The sequence below is a fragment of the Alternaria novae-zelandiae genome (genome assembly GCF_023758075.1).
Source record: "Alternaria novae-zelandiae strain BMP 2774 chromosome Unknown scaffold_18, whole genome shotgun sequence".
Taxonomy (NCBI): Eukaryota; Fungi; Ascomycota; class Dothideomycetes; order Pleosporales; family Pleosporaceae; genus Alternaria; species Alternaria novae-zelandiae.
This window is the reverse complement of record NW_026056978.1, coordinates 599,176-618,990: the sequence shown is the minus strand read 5'-3', so window position 1 is coordinate 618,990 and position 19,815 is coordinate 599,176. Positions and strand designations below refer to the sequence as shown.

The 19,815-nt window shown below is 50.5% G+C and overlaps 4 protein-coding genes across 4 annotated transcripts; 1 reads left to right on the top strand and 3 right to left on the bottom strand.

Moving 5' to 3' along the window:
• Positions 1–420: 420 nt before the first annotated feature.
• Positions 421–1,830, top strand: J4E88_008286 (uncharacterized protein; the record flags this gene model as incomplete). Its single annotated transcript, XM_049401897.1, has 1 exon — positions 421–1,830. One exon carries the CDS (start codon positions 421–423, stop codon positions 1,828–1,830), a length of 1,410 nt encoding a protein of 469 aa, XP_049252435.1.
• A 748-nt stretch (positions 1,831–2,578) lies between these two features.
• Positions 2,579–3,913, bottom strand: J4E88_008285 (uncharacterized protein; the record flags this gene model as incomplete). Its single annotated transcript, XM_049401896.1, has 5 exons — positions 2,579–2,793; positions 2,847–3,093; positions 3,144–3,360; positions 3,419–3,759; positions 3,905–3,913. 5 exons carry the CDS (start codon positions 3,911–3,913, stop codon positions 2,579–2,581), a joined length of 1,029 nt encoding a protein of 342 aa, XP_049252434.1.
• Positions 3,914–8,096: 4,183 nt separating this feature from the next.
• On the bottom strand, positions 8,097–8,873 carry J4E88_008284 (uncharacterized protein; the record flags this gene model as incomplete). The annotated part of the gene is made up of 1 exon (XM_049401895.1): positions 8,097–8,873. One exon carries the CDS (start codon positions 8,871–8,873, stop codon positions 8,097–8,099), a length of 777 nt encoding a protein of 258 aa, XP_049252433.1.
• A 5,708-nt stretch (positions 8,874–14,581) lies between these two features.
• Positions 14,582–19,550, bottom strand: J4E88_008283 (uncharacterized protein; the record flags this gene model as incomplete). Its single annotated transcript, XM_049401894.1, has 11 exons — positions 14,582–15,856; positions 15,906–16,664; positions 16,885–16,956; positions 17,010–17,160; positions 17,216–17,410; positions 17,683–18,358; positions 18,417–18,518; positions 18,588–18,670; positions 18,718–18,748; positions 19,135–19,178; positions 19,228–19,550. 11 exons carry the CDS (start codon positions 19,548–19,550, stop codon positions 14,582–14,584), a joined length of 3,711 nt encoding a protein of 1,236 aa, XP_049252432.1.
• Positions 19,551–19,815: the final 265 nt, after the last annotated feature.

Genomic DNA, 19,815 nt, shown 5'->3' with positions numbered 1-19,815 from the left:
CGTAAGCTTGCCACAAGTACTGCTTGGCAGGATGGCAGTTTCAAGCTAGAATATCATAGTGTGGCTCCGTTGCTTACGTCCGTAAGCTATTTCTCGGGAGCTTTCGACCGACCGGAGCAACTTTGTCACAACAACAGGCTCGGCCGCAATGTACAGGAAACATCCAAGGACAAGTCAAGTTATCATGGACTACGGTTAATATCGACAGCGAGATAATGATGCCGAAGTAGCGGTATATCGAACCCTGTTGAAGAATCCAGTACACGCGTTCCGGTCGGGCAAGGTATGTGCCTAGGTATATGAATCTGCTTTCTCTTCTCTCTTCTTGCCACACCAAACTTCCATCTCTTCGTCTCGAACATACCAACAATCTCCTGAAAGACTCTTCCAACCTGCACACCTACCTCAAAACCGATCAACATGAGCGAGACTATATCCGCCGACTACCTCGTCATCGGCGCGGGCGCTACGGGAATGGCCTTTGTTGATTCCCTGATTGCCGCTAAGAAGGAGATCACGGTGGCCATTGTCGATCGCTATTCGCGTCCGGGAGGTCATTGGACAGTTGCCTACCCCTTTGTCACCCTTCACCAACCGTCCTTCGTCTACGGCGTCAACTCTCGACATCTCGGAGATAACAAAATCGATCAAGTTGGATTCAACAAAGGCCTTACCGAGGTGGCATCGGGGGACGAGGTTGTTGCCTATTACACCAAGGTCCTGAACAATACTCTCCTTCCTTCCGGTCGCGTTGCCTATTACCCACTGCACAACTACACTGGCAATGGAGAGTTTCAATCGATCGTCACGGGAAAAACGATCCGGGTTGGACCGAACACTCGTATTGTAGACGCCACATACGTGAAGATCACAGTCCCCTCTATGGCTCCACCTTCGTATGAAGTTTCAGACAAAGTCAACCTTGTCACGCCCAACGCTCTAGCAACCTTGAAGCGACCGTACGGCGCCTATACAATCGTTGGAGCCGGGAAGACTGGAATGGACGCATGCTCGTTTCTCTTAACTCAAGGCATTGACCCGAAGAACATTTCTTGGATCATGCCGCGCGACTCCTGGTTCTTGGAACGCGCTACACTTCAACCTCCGAAGACCACGCCCAACCCCGAACAACTGCTGGAAGAAAAGGGCGCTGCCATCATGGGGTCCAAAACATCTCAAGAGATGTTTCACCGCATGGAGGAATTCGGGCATGCTCACCGTCTGGACAAGAGCATCGAGCCTACCATGTTCAGGCACGCGATTGTCACAAAGGCAGAGTTTGACGAAGTCAAGAAAGTCAAGAACATCATACGCCAGGGACGAGTCAAACGCATTGACCCAGACAAGGTCACTTTAGAGAAGGGCACATACACTCCTGTGCCTGACACTCTCTTCATTGACTGCGCTGCCGCTGCTTTGGGAAACGTGCCACCTATTCCCGTCTTCAATGGCAGAAACATCACGATCCAGAACATCAAGTTCTTCCAGCCCACGTTCAGCGCCGCTCTCGTTGGACACGTCGAAGGCAGCTACGACGACGAAAAGTTCAAGAACTATCTTTGCGACCCTTTTCCGTACACTCGCATACCAGCGGAATATCCCACGACCCTTCTGGCTTCTATGAGGAACAGACTCAAGTGGATGGCGGAGCCCAAGGTGAGTGAATGGTGTGAAAAGTCTCGTCTTGACTTTCCCATCATGGGTATTCCGCCGAGGGATCCTGAGAAGGCCGCGGCTTTCAATGCTGGTATTGAGCAACGAGTGAGGGGTCTCTGTGATCACTTGGAAGTGATGGCAAAGAACGATGCCGCAAGTGTAGCTGTAGCCTAGTTGTAGTTCAGAAGTCCTCTTTGAGGCAATTCTTCTTGTGGATCGATCTGTTTGTGGAATTAGTTACGCATCCGTATTCGAAATGAATCTATCCTATCAAAACGCTTCATTGTACCTATATCTAGGCTTGCATCGCCGCGTAACCTCACGTCAATTAGTCACTGTCGGTTCATATGGTCCTGAACGAACCATAATCATTGTTCACCCGTGTTCCTGAACTAGATCGTCTTTATAAGACGACACCTGTGGGAATAGTTGACACCTTACGGGGTAACTTCTTTCGCATTGCACCTCTTCGCGATGTACAGATCACATGCTGTTTTAACATTATGGTAATCTGGAGTCGCAATCTTTCCATCCTGTCAGCAACGGTTTGAACGCGGTCATCATTGCAGCATGACTGCTCCAGTACATAGGTTATGCCAGAAACATGCTACTCTCGCCATCCATCTCTTTGACACAAATTGAAGTGCGATGCCACACTAGGGCTATTGTGTTCACGAATACGGCGATGACGCACAGCGGGTGAGCTGCCCAATCTTTTACAACTTTTACTAACTCGAACGCAAAGAGTCTCTCAAATGATGAAGACCGCAAGTATATTTGCTCGCAGAGAGAGAAAGGGTGATCACCAAACAATCTCCTTCCATCACAACAAACATCATGATTACAACATCTCGAAAAAGAAGAAGAAGAGGAGAAAATCACCCCAGCCTTTCGCAGATCGCGATGCTATCTTCGTATCCACCTATTGAAGACTCTGAACAAAGTCGTAAAGCGTCTCATTGACTTCATCAGCCTGCTCAATATGAACAAAATGGCCAGCATCAACACTTCTGATCTGCATCTTCGGAGCGTATGGCAGCATAGTACGTAATTGCTCCGACGGAATGCCAACCGCATCCCTCTCGGCCGCGATGAACAGACTAGGCTGCTCAATGACTCCAGACATCGATCGAATCTCTACGCTGCATTAGATCATGTCAAATAGATTGGGAACCTGGGATGCATCATACCGTCCTCATCAGCGGAGTTGATACCCCGCAAGAAAGATTTGTACCATCTCAGACCCGCTTCAAAACCTCCCTGTGCGCGGGTGATGGTTTTCCATTGCTCTCGAGTCGAGTTGGTGATGAAGTCATTGCCGAATTCCGCTCTTCTATCAGCTGCTAGCCATTCTTGAAGTGCGCCAATCGTGTTGAAATTCTCCACCATCACTTTCGGTGTATCGGACGAGAACATGAGGGAGTATGCAGAATCCAACTGTATTGTTGTAAGCTTGAGTACGTGTTCAGTCGTCATGTTGAACTTACGTGTGCATCCAGGAGAACGTGCGCGTCTGGTTGGTTAAAGTAGTACCAGTACCCAAGAATAGGGTATCCGAATGTTGCTTGTGACATGTTGTTATAGGCCTCCACGAAGGTTTGGTTGAAGTCTGTGCCGGGGCCGTAGTAGCCGATATCTAAGAATGCAAGAGCTGAGAGGTACTGAGGATGGTACGCGTGAAAGCGGGAGAGTAGAAAAGATCCACTAAGGCACGTTAGTCTAGCGGTCTAGAAACGAGACAACATGTGGCTATTGGACTTACAGGTCATGCGAGACTGCGACTACCTTGTCAATGCCTTCGCAGTCGAGCAGTTCAGCAATGTCAGATGCCATTGTCTTCAGACTATAAGCTTCCAGTTCGGCGGGCTTGTCTGAACCACCGGTGCCGAGAAGGTCTGGGGCTATGATGCCGTAACCGCGCCTGGTAAAGTATTCGATCTGGTTGACCCAACTGTACGAAGTCTCTGGGAAGCCGTGAAGGAACAAGAGGTATGGCTTTCCCTTGTCGAATGGAGGGTTGATGGCGTAGCGGTATGTCGTTCCGGAAACAGGAAGTTTGACGTTCTTCATCATGCGCACATAGCTGGTGTTTGCGACATCCGACTAATGTAAATCAGCATCTTAGTTCGATTTGAGGAAGGTTGGTTCTAAAAACCTACGGTATCAAGACCTATGTTGAACTGACATGTCGAATTCTGATCGGATGTGAGCATTTTTCTTCCAACAACGCAGTGCTTTGAACCCGTACCTCTGCCATTGTCCCGGACGCAAGTGTCAGGCTACTCATCAGGAGAAGAACTTTTAGAGCAGAAATCATAGGTGCAGTCGAGATGATACAAGCTGTGTCTAACTCTTGAAAGCGTGGTCGTGGCGGAATCGAGTGTTGGTAAGTAACGTTTCTACAAAAGCAACCAGCTTATATGAGCCTCAAGTTGGTGCGCAAGGACTGTTACTACTGTTGATAGATTGGTATCATGTTGGCGACGCGTTTTTCTCGGAAAACTATTACCCCGTCCGTGTCCGGCACAAGTGTTGTTACGGCCGAGTGCTGCTCAGGTCTCTCCGACAAGTTCTCTACATCTATACTAAGCTTAATTTAATTCACGTGTTCTCTTATGCTGTTGGACTCAGTAAAAGCTATATTTGGCCATGAGTAGAAGATCTGAACTGGAACTAGTAGCGTACCAGAAGAAACCGGAGATAGATGACGTGGTTGCACCACACCTGGGCATACAAGGAACATGTTGAACAGGTCCACAGACTACATTATGATAACAACGTGCAGGGTAAGTGTGTTGACGTCGATGGAGACTCTAGCCTGTTCAACCCTCTCTTATGTTGATGTGGTTGTTGCTTCATCGTCGCTGTCAGCCAGGGCCATGCAGGGCGCTCGGCTAAGCAACAACCGGCGCTCGCAGCTGCCCCGCCTGGACAGTCTGCGCCTGACCCGTCTGCGTTAGCCTCGTATACCCTTAGCTCAACCTTTCCAGCTATGCGAACAGATCAACTGTGCTGTAATACTTGTGCAGCGGTGAACTCGAATCGACATTCTTGGGTCGCAATGGTAGTAAGAGCTTCAGGGCCGACGGTGAGGTCTTGTCGTTTTCACGTGCTGCCGTGTCGGTCTTGTACCACAGCTCTTTAACCGTAGCTACCACCGCCCCACGTATCAGCCTCATCGTCAATCTTGTCAACTATTGCGCAATGATGCCAATTCGCAGGCCCTGCTACGCAATGATAGTCAAATCCGACATATAATACGCTGGGGTAAGATCGTGTTGAGAAGCGGGATATATAAAGGAGCGAGACACTTTCATAGCTTGATGTCAAGTTCTCGCTGGGATGTGAGAACCTTCGGCATTATAGGAAGTAATTTGCCCGTATTGCTAGCATTCCTGCAACGAGTCTAGACTAGCGTTTTTCAAATAAAGCCGAAGTGGCCTCTAGCTATTTATTCACCTTGATTCCCCCTTATCACCAGACTCGACTATACCTACAAATCATCATCTCTTAGAATCGATACCACATCCAACCCTCGTTCTGCGCCCACAATGCCGCTCCTCGCCTCTATCGCCGTCTTTCTACTAGCCGCGCTCCATGTCTACATCATGGCCTTGGAGATGTTCCTCTGGACCTCACCAGCAGGGTTGAAAGCGTTTGCACTCAAGCCTGAGTTTGCGGCCAAAACCAAGACCATGGCCGCCAACCAAGGCCTATACAACGGATTTCTGGCAGCTGGCCTCTTGTGGTCTCTGGTCCACCCCAGCGCCGTGTTTGCGCCTCAAATCGCTCTGTTCTTCGCGGGTTGTGTATTTGCGGCCGGTGTTTATGGAGGGTTGACGGCAAATACCAAGATTTTCTTTATTCAGGGTCTCCCTGGAGCTCTGTGTCTTGCTGCGGTAGTCTTCGCGTAAGCGACCCTACTCTAGCTATGCCTATCAACAAGTCTAAGACGAAATAAATTAAGTGATACGTCTAGCTGTGAGATGTGCTTATCTGTGAGATACGTTGCTACATTACGAGGACTGAGCTAGCACATATCAGCATCCATTTGTCGGCGTACTCTTCTGGCCTGAGTGTATGTCGCGACCTCGGACCGACATGAAGGGAAGGAGTCAACCACCACTCCGTGGATTGACGGTCATGTTGGAACGGCTGGCCATGATGCTAACACGCAAAGGGGAAGAACACTACGCGGACGAACATGACAGATCTCTAGAGAGCTACGGTATATTGACGTGCATAACAGATATGAAGGTATTTTCTATCGAAATGTAATCTTGTGTATGCTATCAGCGTCGCAATGGATACGAGATCAGTTCCACTTCAGCGCACCAAACGTCATCACCTTGTTTCCAATATCGTGTACCGCTAGCACATTCCTGTGGAAGTTGGCTCCGAGGATATACGGCAGGTCGCCACCCCAAGGCGGAGTAGATGGTTCCATGAAACCCACTATGCATGTCTGCTTCTCCTCGTCGATTACGCCTAGAGTGCCGTCGACGAGAACGTCTGATGAGGCGTAGGGAAGGTCCGTTCCGTTGATGCGAATGGCGACAGAAGGTGGTTTCGCATTGCACGAAGCCACCCAGAGCCCGTCATCCTCACTGAAGGAAGCTGGGGGGTCGAAGGCTGCAGCGATTGTCTCTACTAGGGCCTTCGGGATCATGGTGTAAGCGGTGCCGGAGTCCAGGATCGTGAATCGGTCTTGACTGTCGCCGTAGTGGGTACCCGCGGAGGTACCTGGGGCCCAGGCAATGAACTTTCCGTTGACCACAAACCCGTCAGGTCGGATGACATAGTGAACATACTCGTTCTCCAGCTGATAATGATCGAACGTCTCTTTAAGAATTGGCGTGGTAGCGTACGCACCTGTGAGCGGCAACGACGATGACGATGGCGCTCCTCCTATCGTAAGGAAGCCTGTAGCTGACAGGTCCGCGTCGTCTTTGCCCCTCTTGCCGAGTACGACCGAGAAGATGGGCTTTGCGACCAAGCCTTGGTCATAGGCGGTCTCCAGCCATGGTTTGACAAAGATGGGCTTTTTTCCGCCGTCTTGAGACGGGTCTGCGCCCTCAAAGATGGCGGTGGTTGCGCCAAGTCCCCAGCCTACTCTCGTTAACAAACACTCAAAACATACAAAATGCCTTACGTACCCATAAGTCCACTAGTCAGATTGCCTGCGCTCAGCCAGTAGGTTCTATCAACGAACGACATCTTCTGATTCTTGACCGTCACACCTCCAAAGCCAACGTCTTCAAGACCCACAATGCCAGTCGCAAATTCCCCTCCGCCATATGTTACGTTGAAGTTCTGGTCCGGAATTTGGCTTCCAGTAAAGCTTTTGGGGCCGAATTTGGGAAATCCGCAAGTGGCCTGAGATCTACAATGAGAAACGTTCAATATCAGATCCAAGGCACCAGACGAGAGTTGGGTAATGCGTTGGACTTACTGTTGCGTGCCGTTTACGTCTACACACACAAAGTCGGCCTTCGGCACCCAAAAACTGCTGCTTCCAGTGTCGATCAGAACCTGAAGCGTCTCTGTACCGATGGTCACGTCAATGGCATATTGCGCTCCATCATAGATCGTGCGTAATGGCCCACCGCTTTGGCGTTTCGTAAGTTGTCTGCCAGCGCCGGAACGCAGCTTGAGGGGAACGGTTGAGTCGACGACCGGTATACCACGCTCTTGGAGTGATCGAGAATGAATATCGGATAGAGCAGCTACATCGCGATGCGAGAGTGGGTGTGCTGGCGAGCTGGATGCAAAGGCCGAAAGGAATGCGACTGCCGCAAAAGCTACCTGTTGGTTTTTGCGCGTCTGCATTGTTGGGTCTGGCGATGATTCTGGGGTTTACAATGTAATGTGTAAAACAAACTTTACGAAGAAGAGCGAGCGAACGGGAGGAGCAAGCAATACAACCTTCCCCCTGGCTCGGTGTGTAAGCTTGGAAACGGTCCGTAGACAATACCGAAGAGAGACTTAATCTTACCGCCGGTGAGCACGGTCGACATAACACCGAGATTAGCGCCGTGACGCCATCATTCGCATTGGCTGATACGAATAGAAAACCACGAAAGAGAGATGGGCCGAACATGATATGTATTGTTCGATTTTGAGGCTCGAATCTGCGTCCGCTCAGCCCTATACAAGCATTGCACTGAGGGCGCTATTGTAGGTTTTGCTTTTGCTTCTTGTTGCTCTCTTTTTGCTCATCATCACAATACCTTCGGAGTCCTCACGAATGCGATGCGCTACACAACATGCCGCTATACGGAGGGGAACGCGATTCGATTTTAGCCGGATTGACTTCTGGTGTACGTCACCATCACCATCAGAGCTGAACCATCGGCATTGCAAGTGTCCAGATAACCCTAATCAGTGCAAACCCGTCATTTTTCTTCCCTTCGTAGCTTCTTAGAGCACAACGCTTCCAACTACTGTTTTGCGTTCTTCCTGAATGGTATCACCTCATCATCCGTCCCGAAACCAGCCCTTCGCACTACAGAAACGCTGTTCTCGAACCGCTCCGTTCCAGGCGCAGCCTGCACACCTGACTGCGAACGATCATCATTCCGCACATCAGCAAGCCCGTCATGCCCACTCAAAAGCGTGTCAGTCTCTTTAACTTCATCCCCACTAACTTCAACGAGTTCCCCAAACCTAACCTCCATCCCACGCAGCTCTTCCGAAACGTTCTCGTATCCGCCCAGCGTACCCGAGCCTCTCATAACGACCGCTTCGAGTGAACCGCGACCAGTAGTCGTCATAAGAAGCTGCATGAAACCTCCATTGATAGCCGAGACGCCGTGGTTTTGGACGTAGAGCGCTACGAGCCCTAGTGCTAGGATTGGTATGGCGAGAGCAAGTGACAGACCGTATGGTAGGAAGAAGGCGAGCTTGTTCTCGAAGCGGTAGATGTTGAAGGTCCTGGTCTCGGTTCCGTTGACGATGTCGAAACGCTGGTTTAGGGCTAGTGCGGAGATTGTGGTGTTGATGAGGAGCTCTTTGGCCATGTCAGGGTCGAATGCCGGGCACTCATAATATGAATTGGGGCCCCTGTCGTGAAGTCGCTGCTCGAAGACACTAAGGGCCCAGATCGGATCCAGTGGTTCATCCGTGGGCCTCAGATATGTCGAATCCTCTGAGTTAAGTACGCACGTATCCACGACGGTACCATCTTCAGTTGTGTAAGGCTTTGTACTGTTAGACATGCTGGGATACTCGAATATGCTGGCTTCGTAATTCCTTCCAGGCTGATAGAGGATCGATGCAAAATTTTGGTATATCGATTCAGTGTCCGCAAGCTGTGACCATTGCTCGAAAGTTCCGTTGAAGCTGTCAAAGCTTAACGTATATTTTGGTATAGATTCCTCAGTTCCAATTACATGAGAGATATGTTGTACTCCACCAGAATGTGCGATGGTGACGTAATATCTCACTATTCTTGGCCGACACACTGTCTCGGTTACAGGTACAACGAAATGTATGCCAGAGCCCGGAAGACTGACATTCTGGCTGTATTCAGGAAGCGACTGATTGATAGTGGGCTTCCATTTGTCTGTGTCCATACACGGCCAATACCGTAATTTCGCTTCGTAGTGCCTGATGCGATAGGTGATGGACCTATTTCCAGGGAAAGGTCCATATCCCATGTAATAGTCTAAATCACAGATGGGTTCGGGATGTTCAATCTTCCAGAACATCTCCGAATGAAAGGGAGGGCCGTAGCGGTGGTCTAAGTGCAGGATTGTGCTTTCTGTGGAGCGGTTCGTCGTCTCGCAATCCAGGATGGGTCCCAGAAAATTGAGTTCATACGATGAGTTTTCTCTGCTTACTTGACTCAGCCTGGACATCTCACCTGCAATCAGGTTTGTGCGTATGATATAGTCCATACCAGGATTAATGCTGTAGGCAAATCAGTATCTAACAAGCATAACCTTGGAAACACTATAATTTGCATGGCATGAAATGAACTAACCCGCTCGAATAACAACTTTCTAACGACGATGAATCCTGTACCGCTTCCGGGAATCGCAGAGGACGTGAATTGCACCATCCGTCTTCACAATCGTATTCACACCTAATTAAGGCTATGACATTGTCGTCCGTAATGTCTTGGAAAGTCCTAGAGTGGAAGACGGACACATTGAAGCTTTGATCGATGGAAGACGATTGTAGCCCGACAACTAGAGTACCCGGAGGGTACAACGTTGCGATAGGTACAAGCCAGCAAAACATAGCTACAGCTACAAGCATTGGCGTCTTAAAGTATAGGTGGTGGTTGAGAAGGCGGAGCGGATTCGTTTGCACCCGGAAAAGATCTTCGATGAGGCTGATCTGCACATTGTAAGCTTCTGTTCCACTAGCTAGACTGAGAAAAATAGTACCTTGAGAGCACGCTTCCTGAACGTTGCCCAGAGGTATTGCGTATAGCATGTGCCGATGCTTGCTACTAGTGCAGCGCGAAATGCGGTGATTAGTACCAGCGATACCGTAGTAGCATAGGCTTGTGGGACTGTAGTGGTCTTTGCGGAGGACATAGTGCCGGAGAATATGATACGACTGTCGAGATACGCGAAGAAGCAGTAGTGCGCTGCCGCACAAATAAACGCTGGTTAGACACTGTTAATATGGAGAAGAAACGGATGTACGACGCTGCTTAGTATACTTACATATGAAGTAGAAGCCTAGTATTGTGACAGGCGTTATCCATGTCTGTTTCCACCTCGGGCGTTTACGGAGTAAGGAGACAGCCGGGTGCTTGGTGGAACTTCCAGTATGGTTGGAATTGGCAGTATGTTTTGACGTTTCCGAAGCTGCGTCTGGAACTGGAGATGAAGTGGGAGCTGAGACTGGGTCGAAACTTAATCGAAGCACTGCGCTGACGTTCCGTGAGCGCATGGATGCACTCCGCAGTCGTGCTGCAGCCTCGTCTGGTTCATGAGGCTCAATTCGGTCCATTTGTTGTCCGCTCGCGGCAGTCCCCTGGGACGAAGAACTTGTATACCGGTGCATTGTCCACGGCAAATAGGTATATCGATGTTTTCGGGCTCACGAAGAATGGCTGTTGAGATGGGAAGAGAAGAACGAGAAAAAGCCGCAGAGTTATCCCTAAGGCTGAACCTAATATCAAGTTGAGCGGCACGGCAGGTGATCAGGCTGAGGTGGTGTCCTATCAACGATTCGGCGCCACCACTCTTCATGTGTGAAGTCGTGACCGTTCAAGATCGAATGCTGAGAGGTGATTGAATACAGCATAAGCCATATGCAAGGTTATCTAGGATATGTGCAGATTAGCTATTCCAGAAGCATTCTTGTCCGTAGTGCGGGCGTTGTCGCTCATTAGAAGATAACATGCTCGCGCCGTAATCGTACCAGCTATTGCCTGAGATGCATTGGAATGACCGTGAGCCAAGCTACTTAGTGGAGGCATGCGCAAGTGACAGTGGTTCGTGAAAGACCTTTTGCGGGTTCTAGTAACCATCTCGTGTCCAATGCTCTAGACCTGGATGTAGTAACCTTGAACATTTACAATGGGGTGCTGCTGGATCGTAACTCTGATCCAGGTATTGCTTTTCCCCGGTGGTGTTGGACCCCACATGTCGCATTCCGTTGGAGTCGCTTTCTGCCTCGTACAGCCCTGTTGCCTGATCACTACACGCCCTTGGCCTTGCGGATGCACCGGGTCTCGAAAGCAAATGTCGCAAAGCCGTCATTGCTTTTTTTGTTCATCGAACGCTCTAAGCAAAAACTGAATGCGGAGGAAAGAGAACAGTTGTACGAGATGCGGCAGGTAGCCGACATGTTGTGCGACAGAAGCTAGACGCGCTGTGAACGATTGAGATTGGAGCTCGAATAGCAGCGCGAAAAAGAAAGTATATGACGTGTGTACATGGCATCCGAAGGGCTGGCCGTGCTTCTGACGCCCATGGAGATGGAGTGCGAGGAATTGCGATCGCGATTCAAATGCCAGAGAGAGCCCCCGGCCACCTTCGATCGACTGGAACATGCAAATCTTGGTAGGTGCAGTGATTATGCGCCATCGAGGTGTATGAAGCAGGGTGGCTGGGCATAGTGATGTAGGCGTCGAGCACGTGTCGTTAGCGCATAATTGGACCCTGCCCAGCCCCGCGCTTTTCCAGGGGCCTTGGAGATGGCCTGCCCACACTCCAGCAGCCTCGCATATGCCCATACTACCAGCAGCCACAGTCGTCGCTTGCGCACTTTCTCAAAGTCAAAATTATCCTTGATACCGAATTATCCCATCGCGAATGAGCCACCCACGAGTTCCGAATCCACATTACACCGTCTACCTCGAAAGCCTCTTGAACAAGGGCTATCGCAACCGAAAGAACCCGATCAGATGGAACACCCGGCAGCAGCAGAACTGGATTGGTCTATCGCGGCAGAAAGGAAATCGTAGCCTTTCAACACAGCCTTCCACCCTTCCGATGCGGGATTGCTACTGAGGTCGCAGATATGCGGCGCACCCTCGACGATAGCAAGGCCAGATAACACACCTTCCATTGCGAGCGCCTCGTACGTCCCCCGCGACTGCTCCCAGGGGATCAAATCATCGCTCGTGCCACGAATAAGGGGCCTCTTGTACTGGCCTCTTATAATCTGTGCGCGTGGGCTGGCTCAAATGATTCCTAATGCAGGCTGTGGGAGAAATGCATCACCCTAGAAAGATGCACACACCTTATACAAGGAAAAGATTAAGCAGGCCTAGAGCCTACATCAACGTTAGGCCACCTACTTTGTAGGTTTCTACGTTAATGTAGGCTGCAGACTGTTTAGCTTTTTCCTAGGATGACGTGCACAACATGAAATGCATCGAGAGCTCGCACATTTGTATACACTCCGGAGAAAGTTCCAGCTAAGTGCTGAGGACTAATTACCATCAGCGATACTGTAAAATACTACAATGTTATGGCGAGTGCGAGTGATGCTGGATTTGTGACCTTCGCCGCTGCTATGCTATGGTTGAGTGGGTGCAAGTACTATGGAAGTCAGAGAGAGTACCATGGAAGTAGGGGCAAGTACCATAGAAGTGCAGCTACTAGCAACCCGAAACCTCCGAAAAGATTCTGTTAACCTACACCAAACTTCAGAACGTCAACACAAACAGAAAATCAGCAACGCAAACAACATGAAGTGGACGAAAGAAATCATCCGCGCGCGAAACACCCTCCTCAGAAAGCATTATGCGCAATTCGACGGTCTTCTTGAAGATGGACCGGAGTGGAATAAGCTCGCCCGTTCCGGAACAGTATGGGACAAGATCTACCAGATACGAAATGCAGCACCCTGGAGAGATGCGCAACACCAAATGCGTCGAGAACTTGCATACTTGGATACGCTGCGAAAAGATTTCCAGCTAAGAGCTGAGGACACATCAACATCAAAGATCATGCAAGATACTACAATGTTTTGTAGTGACGTACTTGCTAATTTTTCTTGGAGAAGCTGCGCCATAGAACACAACAGTCTATCGTTAGCGACCGCAAAGAAGGTCGAAGCGGCCATACCATTGCAAAAAGACGGTGGAAGCGCGTTGAGTACTCAGCGGTGTTCATCACTCCGGTCTTCTGCCGACCTTGAAGGAGACCATCGAAATCTTGTTCCAGGAAGGACTGATCAAGGTTCTTCTTCGACATGAGGCCATTGGACGCCAGCCGTCTCGGTACGTGATGCCGCCCCCGGAAAGATCAATCCTCGAGCGAGTTGATAAAACTCGACAACGGCGAGGAGTCCAAGGAGATAGAGTATCTCGAACTGCGCAACAACATCGTTGCACTACAGGCTCGACACCGCGAGGTGGGAGAGGCGCCGGCGGAGGCGATCGAGGACGCGGTCCAAAAGGCAGCAACAACTCAGATGCGAATCGCGCACGCAGCAGGAACAATGCGCAGAATAAAGAGTAACTAGCGCAAGGCCTATATAAGGGCGGGCAGGGATAGCAGAAGAACGACTCTAGCAATTCGCAAGCCGGCAAACTCCCTCTAACGATAGCACAGGGCGCGGGTGGACCTATATCGAGCGAGCATCAACCCCGGAGAACCTCCTAGAGGACATAAGGATCATATCAAGGATACTGTTTCGAGGCATGCAAATGCCATTCAAGGCTGGCTTAATCCGCCACATGCCAATCAGCGTTCGCTCGAACCCAAAGGCCATATTCCCCTATCCACGCGAAGTCGAAGCGAATCTGGAGCGGTGGTCGAAGTTCGCTGCGAACGACCAAGAGGACATACATGCTCTGATCAAGGGTGTATGGGACACTCTGTACTACGTCAGCGTGCATCCATTCCCAGATGGCAACGGCCGAACATCACGCCTCTTGTTCGCTACACACGTCGCCAGACATGGCATGATCCCTGCTATATGCACCGACGGGCTCTCAACAGAGCAGTACCTTACGAATGTGTACAGCGCCATGACAAAAGATCCGCTCCCATGGTGCAAGGATGTGATCCTCGCGCAAATCGACGTGCTGGAGAAACAACGGTGATATCAACCCGCTTAGTATCAAAAGGAGGACATGAGTCGTCGAGGCCAAGTCAGATAATGCTTAGCATACCTATGCAACCAGACTGCGACACGGCATATTCGAGGATCCATCTGAGGAAGGTTCCGTTTTCAGGAGGATGGCGTCCACCGACTGAACAGGGTACTGCCTTGTTGATGGCAGACCTTGTTATGCGGAAGGCTTTGGCAACACCCCAAAAAGGGAGCTGGTTTGGCGAAATGCCGCGAGACGATTGCACACCGTGCGACGTGCCTACTTAATGATCGAACAGTATACATAGGAACTGGGAAAATATACGCTCCTTGAGCTTTTCGAGGGCGGTGTATCATGTTGCCACTGTTCATGCTCTGAGTTATAGCCGTGCATTGTTACTGTATCGCCACATGATCAATTCACCGCGAACCTTCCCCGCGTCTCACCCGCTCCATGCCAAGCGTCTACATGCATCTGTCCCACTGCAACCCTCTCATACGCGTCGCCTACCGAGCGAACGAGCATGACGTTGTAGGTACACCACTCTGCATCGCGGAAGGCTTGATCGTACACCTCTTCGTCTGAGAAATAACCATTTTCCGAAAGATGAGAGATGACTGGCCCGTTCTTCGTGAGACTGTTGTTTGAATTCCACGTAGACAGTGCAAGGAGCTTCAGGCCCCTACTGGCGATGGGAAGCACATGCTCTTGCGGAAGGCCTATGAGCATACCGCAGCGACGTTTATTGCTGTCGAAGACGTAGTATGAGTCTTCGGTGATGGGGCTAGATGTGCTCTGGAATGGGTCAAAAAGCCCTTTCGGAGTCTTGGTGAGTTTCAACGCTTTCAGAGGGACGCTCATACATTCGAAGATAATCGTAGCTGGCGTGGCGAGCTGATGGTTGGCGAGCGCCCTGAACAACGAGCTTATCGGCCTATGCCCTGGGCGCACCAGGTCTGCGTATCGGACTCGCCCAACCCAGCCCGACCAACTCCAGCTTGGTTGTTGCGAGGCTGTAATCCTTCGCTCGATGGTAGTGACTGGAGTCCAAAGTAATGCGAGATCCAGAAGGGATGTCGGAAGGCCGCTGACAAATGGCCAATCGAACATACGAGCTAGCATAGTCTCAATGCCGGTGAAAGCATTGATGATATCGTCCGGGTATCCCATTTTCTTTGCCGTGTATTCTGCGATGATCTCTTCGTACCAACGAAACTCGTCCAGTGGACTATATGTGCCAGCTCGAGTAGTCTTGGACTTCAGTTCTGCGCTTGTCGTGCGCATCTTGTCCAGGGTATAGAAGCTGGTGTCATCGCTGATGTATCTGTCTTCGCACAACAGCTGCTTCTTGCAATGAAAGTAAACCTGCTCATCAAGGAAGTAAATGCTCCGGTTTGATAGTAATCGTTCCTGGAATGTCCATGCGCGCGTGTTGTAGATACAATCGACGTCTACACCATCGTAGGTGTGATTAGCCAACATATTCTCCAGGGATGATCGCTCCGCCATGTGTAGTCCAGGGGTGACGAAGGTTGCGGTGGTGTTACGGGCCGTAGGCGGAATGCCAGGTAGGCCGGCGTCGGCGGAGTCTCCGTTTGAAGCCACTATCGTGGCCATGGCGCAGCTGTAAATTGCGCACATCTGGGTGAGGGCGCTCGCTTTGTTGGCAGCGTCATCTTGGATGATGCACTGAGTTTCGTAAGTAGAGGCCCAAATTGATCATGCTGAATTTGCCTACCATTGTATCAACCCACAAGTATCGCTCACCCAGGCTCTTGACAAAGGCCATTGCGTCCCTAATGGTTCGGGTCAAAGGCTGCTTGGAGAGAGTTTCGGGCTGGCGCAACTGGTCGTAATTCTCAATCAGGGTCAGGAACTGTTTCGAAGCGCCCCAAACGTAACTTAAGGCGAAATACCGATCCTTGAAGTTCCCAACAGCGAGAGAATCATCGATAACATCCAGAAGTAAAAGCGGCCCAGTATCAGTAACTGTCGTCTGGTGTTTATTGCAGGCATGGCCGTGGTCTTTTTCGCAGTCACCAAGCCAACTCTTGATCAACTCCACATCCGCCCAGTGATGTCTTACTGTCTGACTATAATCTGATTTGTGAACTTTGAATTCCTTCAAGGCCGCCTCACACTCCTGCGAATCCAGGTCATCATCATGTAGAAACACACACGTTGTCAACCCGTTGAAATCCCCAGGATACTTCTGCGCATCAACCGATGGACTTTGATCTCTTCCTTGTCGTCTTTGGAACTCTCGGGCGCGAAGAACATGACGGCAACAGTCGCAATAGAGAACAGGCTCGGTCAGATGCTGGTATTCGTCGTATTCTTTGAAGCCGTTGTTCAGCCAGGCTGACGTACCAATGCTAGCGAAGCCCGCACGCTCGTCTTCTTCTAGAGCTATTTGACATGGCACGCACAGCTCTCCTCCGTTGATGCCATCATTCAATTGTCGGATAGCGGCGCGGAAGTATGAGTCGAACATCATCTGGCATCTTGTATTGATCTCGATATGCCAGAGGTATGTATGCGGGGATGGGAGAAGTGCGGGGTAGGTGCGCTAAGACAAAAGGAGACAAGAGGTAGCCTTGCACCTCACCCAGAATTCTGGTCGCCCTTCCTTTCGTGCAGCAATTGTCGCAGGTTCTGAGAACAGCTTGTCAGTATGTGAAAGCTAACGTGAAGGTGCTTGCATGCGCATCGCTTACCTCGAGCGAAGAGCCATTCGAGAGGAGCGTTGTGGCGAGTAATTTCTTGCGATCTTGAACTTTGAGGATGTGCTATTGGTGGGCGTGTTAGTTCATATTTCCACAATCTGCTACGGCATGAGTACCTCTTCGAACGAGTCTTTCATAATGTAGCGTATGGTGGTGACGGGACGAGTCTGTCCAAGTCGATGGACGCGAGCGAGCGCTTGATCTTCGAGAGATGGGTTCCACTGGGGTTCGAGAAGGTGGATTGCAGATGCCGCTGTCAGGTCCAGACTGGAATGACTATTAGTATGTGTTCGTGTTCCATGGGTGCTATTCGTAAACTTACCCACAGGCGCCACAAGCAATGGTGATCAGTATGACGCGTATACTAGGGTCTTCACGAAGCCGCTTTATCGCAAGGTTGCGGTTTTTCGGCTGGACCTTGCCATCGATTCGGACGATTTGAATGACTTGGTCTGGATTAGACCGAAGCGCTCTCTCCACCATATCGAGACTTGATGTCCAGGACGAAAACACGACACTAGCGAGAGGTTAGCTTGGAAACGTGCTCGAAGGTCGTGGTGGACTCACTGCTTTTCCTGTGGACGCAACCTAATCTGCGAAACAAGCGCCCATACTTTGCTTGAAATGTCGTTGGTATAGTCCCAATCCATCGATGAAGGGGAAAGACTGTCCGTGGGCGTGAGACTAGGAGTAGCTAATAAGGACGCCAGCGGACGCAGTTGACAGGGTCGCGGCTGCTCCGTGCATGCGCATGGATCGGGTGATCGATAGTCAAGACTCAAAGAGCACTCAGCGCAGTAGAACTTGCTGCAGGCTGAGTAGTAGACTTGATCTTGTATAGGATCAGCGAGTCCAGTACTCAGTATTGACGTCTCTACTGGCTGGAAGCACAGCTCGCAAAATCCTCCACCCATTGAGAAGCGGGCGCTCATCACGGATGTCGTGTCATATAAACTGCCAGGGGGCGAGACACAGTTCACTTGCGAAGGAGTGAAGACGCCTAAGTTGCAAACAAGACGGAGTTTGTTGATCTGTTGTATAGCGGTCATCCAAGGGACCTGGGTTTGGCTGCCATTTCCTGTGGTGCGATCCAGCATATCCAGGACGGGCTGCTCGATTTGGCGGTAATGTCGTTCTTCCTCGTGAGAGAATGGCACACGTATCAACTGATCGTCTTTGCTGGGCAGATCTAGAATAGCCTTGGTTCGACGTATCATGATGCACGAGAGCAGTGTCTTGAATATTTCGCCAGCCTCCTCGACAGATTTTGTACGCCATATGCTCGAGATATCGTCATCAAAGGCCTTTGGATCGTCGTAGGGGGCGAAATGAAGGAATTTGAAGAGGCCATGGAAGTCGAGCAGGCTGTTCTGGATTGGGGTGCCCGAGACTGCCCATCTCGAAGTCGCACGGAGCGCGGCCATTGCTTGCGCAGTAGAAGTCTTGTGGTTGCGTATTGTGTGTGCTAGAGGAGGTTCAGTCAGTATCGAACCACATGATGTGAGAGAGTCGTTTGAGCTTACCCTCATCGAGTATGATGCGTCTCCAGTGATGGGAGAATATAGAATCGCTGCTCCGAACGCTCCTGCGGTTCTCTCCCTCGAGGGTCTGGTAGGTAGTGAACACTATCTCTAGTGATGTAGCGGCCCGTCAGTCGACGTATCATCTGTAGAGTGTGCGTGAACACAACTTACCGGGCGGCTTTTCGTGGTCCTTCAGCTTGAACCTCCGTTTGCCGTGATGCATGCACCATGCCAACTTGCCCTGTTGAACATGGCTAATGAAGGTCAGCAAGAGCAACTCGCACAGCTTGCGACGACAAACCTCTGTAATTGTGATTCCCAGACACCGAACACTGCAGAAGAAGTCAGTATTTGTGAAGTCGTACGATACATGCACTCTCACAGTTCACTGGCACCACTATCAGAGTCGAGGGTATGTAAGTCTCGGGTGTAGGAAAGCATGTAAATCGATGGTGGTTTGAGGGGCGATCTTGGTCAGAAGCGATTAGAGCTATCATGCTCAGCGTCTTTCCAAGACCCATTTCGTCGGCGAGCAATCCACCACGCCATATCGGGCCAGGGGCAGATTGTACTTCGCCAGTCACAGCGTTCACAAAACTGAAGCACATCATGATTCAGCGTTGAAGCTTGAAAAGAAGCCTCGGGCATACGCACGTAGACTGGCCTGCGCTTATATTCCGCAACCATATGCCAACACCATCTTTGTTTGGGTGCATACCTCGTTCGCGTTGCAGGAAGAAAGTAAGGGCTTGTTTCTGATGCCTTTCGCGCCAAGTTAGTCGATACACCTCTTTCGCGACAGATTACGTACTCTTTCAACTCGGTGAGTAGAGCTGTAGGGCTGTCCGATGACTCGAAATCATCAGCAGTCTCGAAACCGGACAGAATATCGAGTGAGGCTCGTGAAAAACTGTCGATGTATGGTTGCTGCAACTGCGGCAGATCAAAAGTCATCGGCAGTCCCTTATGAAGACTGAACAGACATTGAGGGTTCATGTAGGGCACATTGAAATCACATCCAACGGGATCGTCCAAAAAGCAGTTGACTTGGGTCATGAAATTGCCCACGTCATCGCAGCGACATCTGGGGCCATATATCGTGACTCCAAGGTATTGTTCTTCATTCCTAGGCATCTTTGGTATTATCGAGGGGGCGATGGGGGCCGATAACAGTACGAGCTGTAATATCAGCTCGTCGTCGGCAACCAGCCTCTTCAGTAGCTCGCCCCAATATTTGTCGAGCCGCCCGATTGGCGTACTGGCGCTACCGCGGTACAGCGTGCGAGGAGGTTCGAAGCGGATCGGGTGTTGGGCCGAGGTTGGACTAGCGACATGATGGGGAGAGCTCTGTACTTTTAGATCTGATATCTGAGTAATGTAAGTGTAGGCCACGGAACTA